Source organism: Camelina sativa, chromosome 1, assembly GCF_000633955.1.
Source record: "Camelina sativa cultivar DH55 chromosome 1, Cs, whole genome shotgun sequence".
Lineage (NCBI taxonomy): Eukaryota > Viridiplantae > Streptophyta > Magnoliopsida > Brassicales > Brassicaceae > Camelina > Camelina sativa.
The window spans coordinates 22,436,969-22,439,076 of NC_025685.1; the positions used below are offsets into that span (position 1 = coordinate 22,436,969).

At 37.4% G+C, this 2,108-nt stretch overlaps 1 protein-coding gene and 1 long non-coding RNA gene across 2 annotated transcripts in view; both read right to left on the reverse strand.

Moving 5' to 3' along the window:
* The window catches only part of LOC104701749, a 2,984-nt gene extending 2,057 nt beyond the window's left edge, over positions 1-927 (reverse strand). Inside the window, exons 1-3 of the mRNA XM_010417491.2 lie at positions 551-927; positions 267-410; positions 73-146 (exon numbers count right to left, since the gene is read on the reverse strand). Of these exons, the coding sequence (XP_010415793.2) occupies positions 73-146; positions 267-410; positions 551-665 (333 nt within the window). The 5' untranslated portion in view covers positions 666-927. The remainder of the gene's footprint in view (positions 1-72; positions 147-266; positions 411-550) is intronic.
* Positions 1,499-2,101, reverse strand: LOC104701781. The gene is made up of 2 exons (XR_753898.2): positions 2,012-2,101; positions 1,499-1,893 (listed from the first exon to the last, which is right to left on the reverse strand). It is a non-coding gene; the product is annotated as an uncharacterized LOC104701781 (long non-coding RNA).

Here is a 2,108-nt window from a genome sequence, read left to right on the forward strand (position 1 = left end):
TTTGCTTATTATACAATAGAATCATCGAATATGAACTGTATCAATGTCCAAAAAAAAAAATAGAAGTAATTGGTGTACCCCTTCAGGTAAAGCATCCCAGTTCTGAAGTTCATCGCAGGTGACACAGCCAACAACCTCAACACATCCTATACCACCAACATAACCGTATCAATTCTGGTCCAAGCTGCTACTTAGGATCTTACAAAAATATATATTGATGTGACAAAGATGAGTATACAAAAAAAGATTAGTAGTAACAATAATACCAATTAGTCTTGAAACAGGGTAATGTTGGGGGAATTGAATATCAGTGATCCCATCAATAGCATAAAGCTCTTTGTAAAACTCTTCCATTGCTTTAATAGTAGCTTCATCAGGTACTTTACTAGCAGCATGAATCCATAAACGGCCTATGTTACATGTTTAGTAAAACAAACAACAACATCATCATCTTCTTCAATGTTATGCAATTATCACAATGTTCCAATTCAAATTTATCTCAGCTGCAGCTTATAAGATATATCAGTAAAGCTGATCTCGGACGACATACCTCGAATTGGGGCAGGCCAGGATCTGCCTTCGATGCGTTTGATAGCATGGACGAGAAGTGAAGCCCATGGCTGATGCATGGTCAAGCACGGGTTCTTGTAATTCCCACGACTCATCCCTCTCCAAATATCAAAACCCTACAACACTTAACTTAAATCGAATCCTAAATCCACCAATCACCAAAGCTATTTCCAATTTACGCACAAACCTAGATATGAACTAACTCTAAAAAAATCAAAATCAAGAACTGAGACGAATTTGACTCGAGAAGAAGAGCGTGAGTAAAGCGGGATCCTTGGACCGGTTTATCTCTTCGTTTCCGTTTCGCGTTTTGTCTTCTGTATAGATGGACAGATGGTATTGAGGAATTTTAGTTAACTAGGTTAATTAGCGTTTAACCTTAATTAATCTTTTTAAGCTAAACTAGATTTTGAACTAGCAAGTTAATTTAGTCAATAAATAATGTTCATAAAATAAAATAAAACATAAATAGAAAAATTGTACTAATTTGTTGGTGGGTTGAGCCAGGCCCGTGCAGTAGTGCAACGCATGGGCGACTCGTGAAGGCCCAGATAGCAAGCTATCTTAACGGGCTTTCTCCCTTAAAAAATAGAGTTAATATCGTGTGAGCCGATGGCCCACATATCAGATATTAAACTGATAAGAACAGATACTACACTTGATCTTAGCCAAAAGGCCGAGAAAGGTATGAGATGCAGGTAAGGCCGGGCTTCTTTTTTTATAGAGATTGTTTTTGACCGACGCTTCACTAAACTACCGATGTGGGACAAATAAAGCTTCAATCTTATGGCTTTTGCAAAACTTTTGTTCTATGAGAGATATCTTCGCTACGTTTATGTAATCAGCTTTGACAGAAATAGCTCGACATAAATTCAAGTTTTGAATTCACCTAAGTTAAACACTAATAAATCAAAATCTGAATTCAAAATTACATCAGAAAGATGGAATTGCTCTTTTTTATTATTGTTGTTTCTTCCTAGAGAGCTGATAATCAGAAAATTAGTTTAAGAAAGAAAAAAAAAGAGAGAGAAAAGCCTGAAGAAGACAGAAAAAAGTCTCTTACTCTAATAAGTCAAACTCTACAACTCCACCAAAAACCTCAGTTTTATGATCTACCATCCCGAGAAAAGGTTCCCTTCATTCTTCGTTTCTCCGACGCTTTGCCCGCGGGGAATCTGATGACTCCTCTGAACCATTTTCAGGCTTTTCCGCGCTTGTTTTCTCCTCTTGTTCCAGTTTGCCAAAGCCTATATTTTGCTTCTCAAACATCATCGACAGCACCTTTCCCTGTTCTTCTATCCGAATTTGCATTTCTCTTTGAATCTGCAAGCACATCAAAGAAGCAAAACCCATTTTCATCCGTACTGTTTTGCAACTTCAAGTGATACACAACTAGCTAACACTATGAAGCTCAAACTTTATCATATGTTCATCGTTGTACCTCGAGCTGCTCATGCAGTTGTTTCTGAACTTCCATCTGAAGTCGCAAAGCCTCAGTGACATCTATCCCACTGCAATATCAGTAGTGAGAATTTATT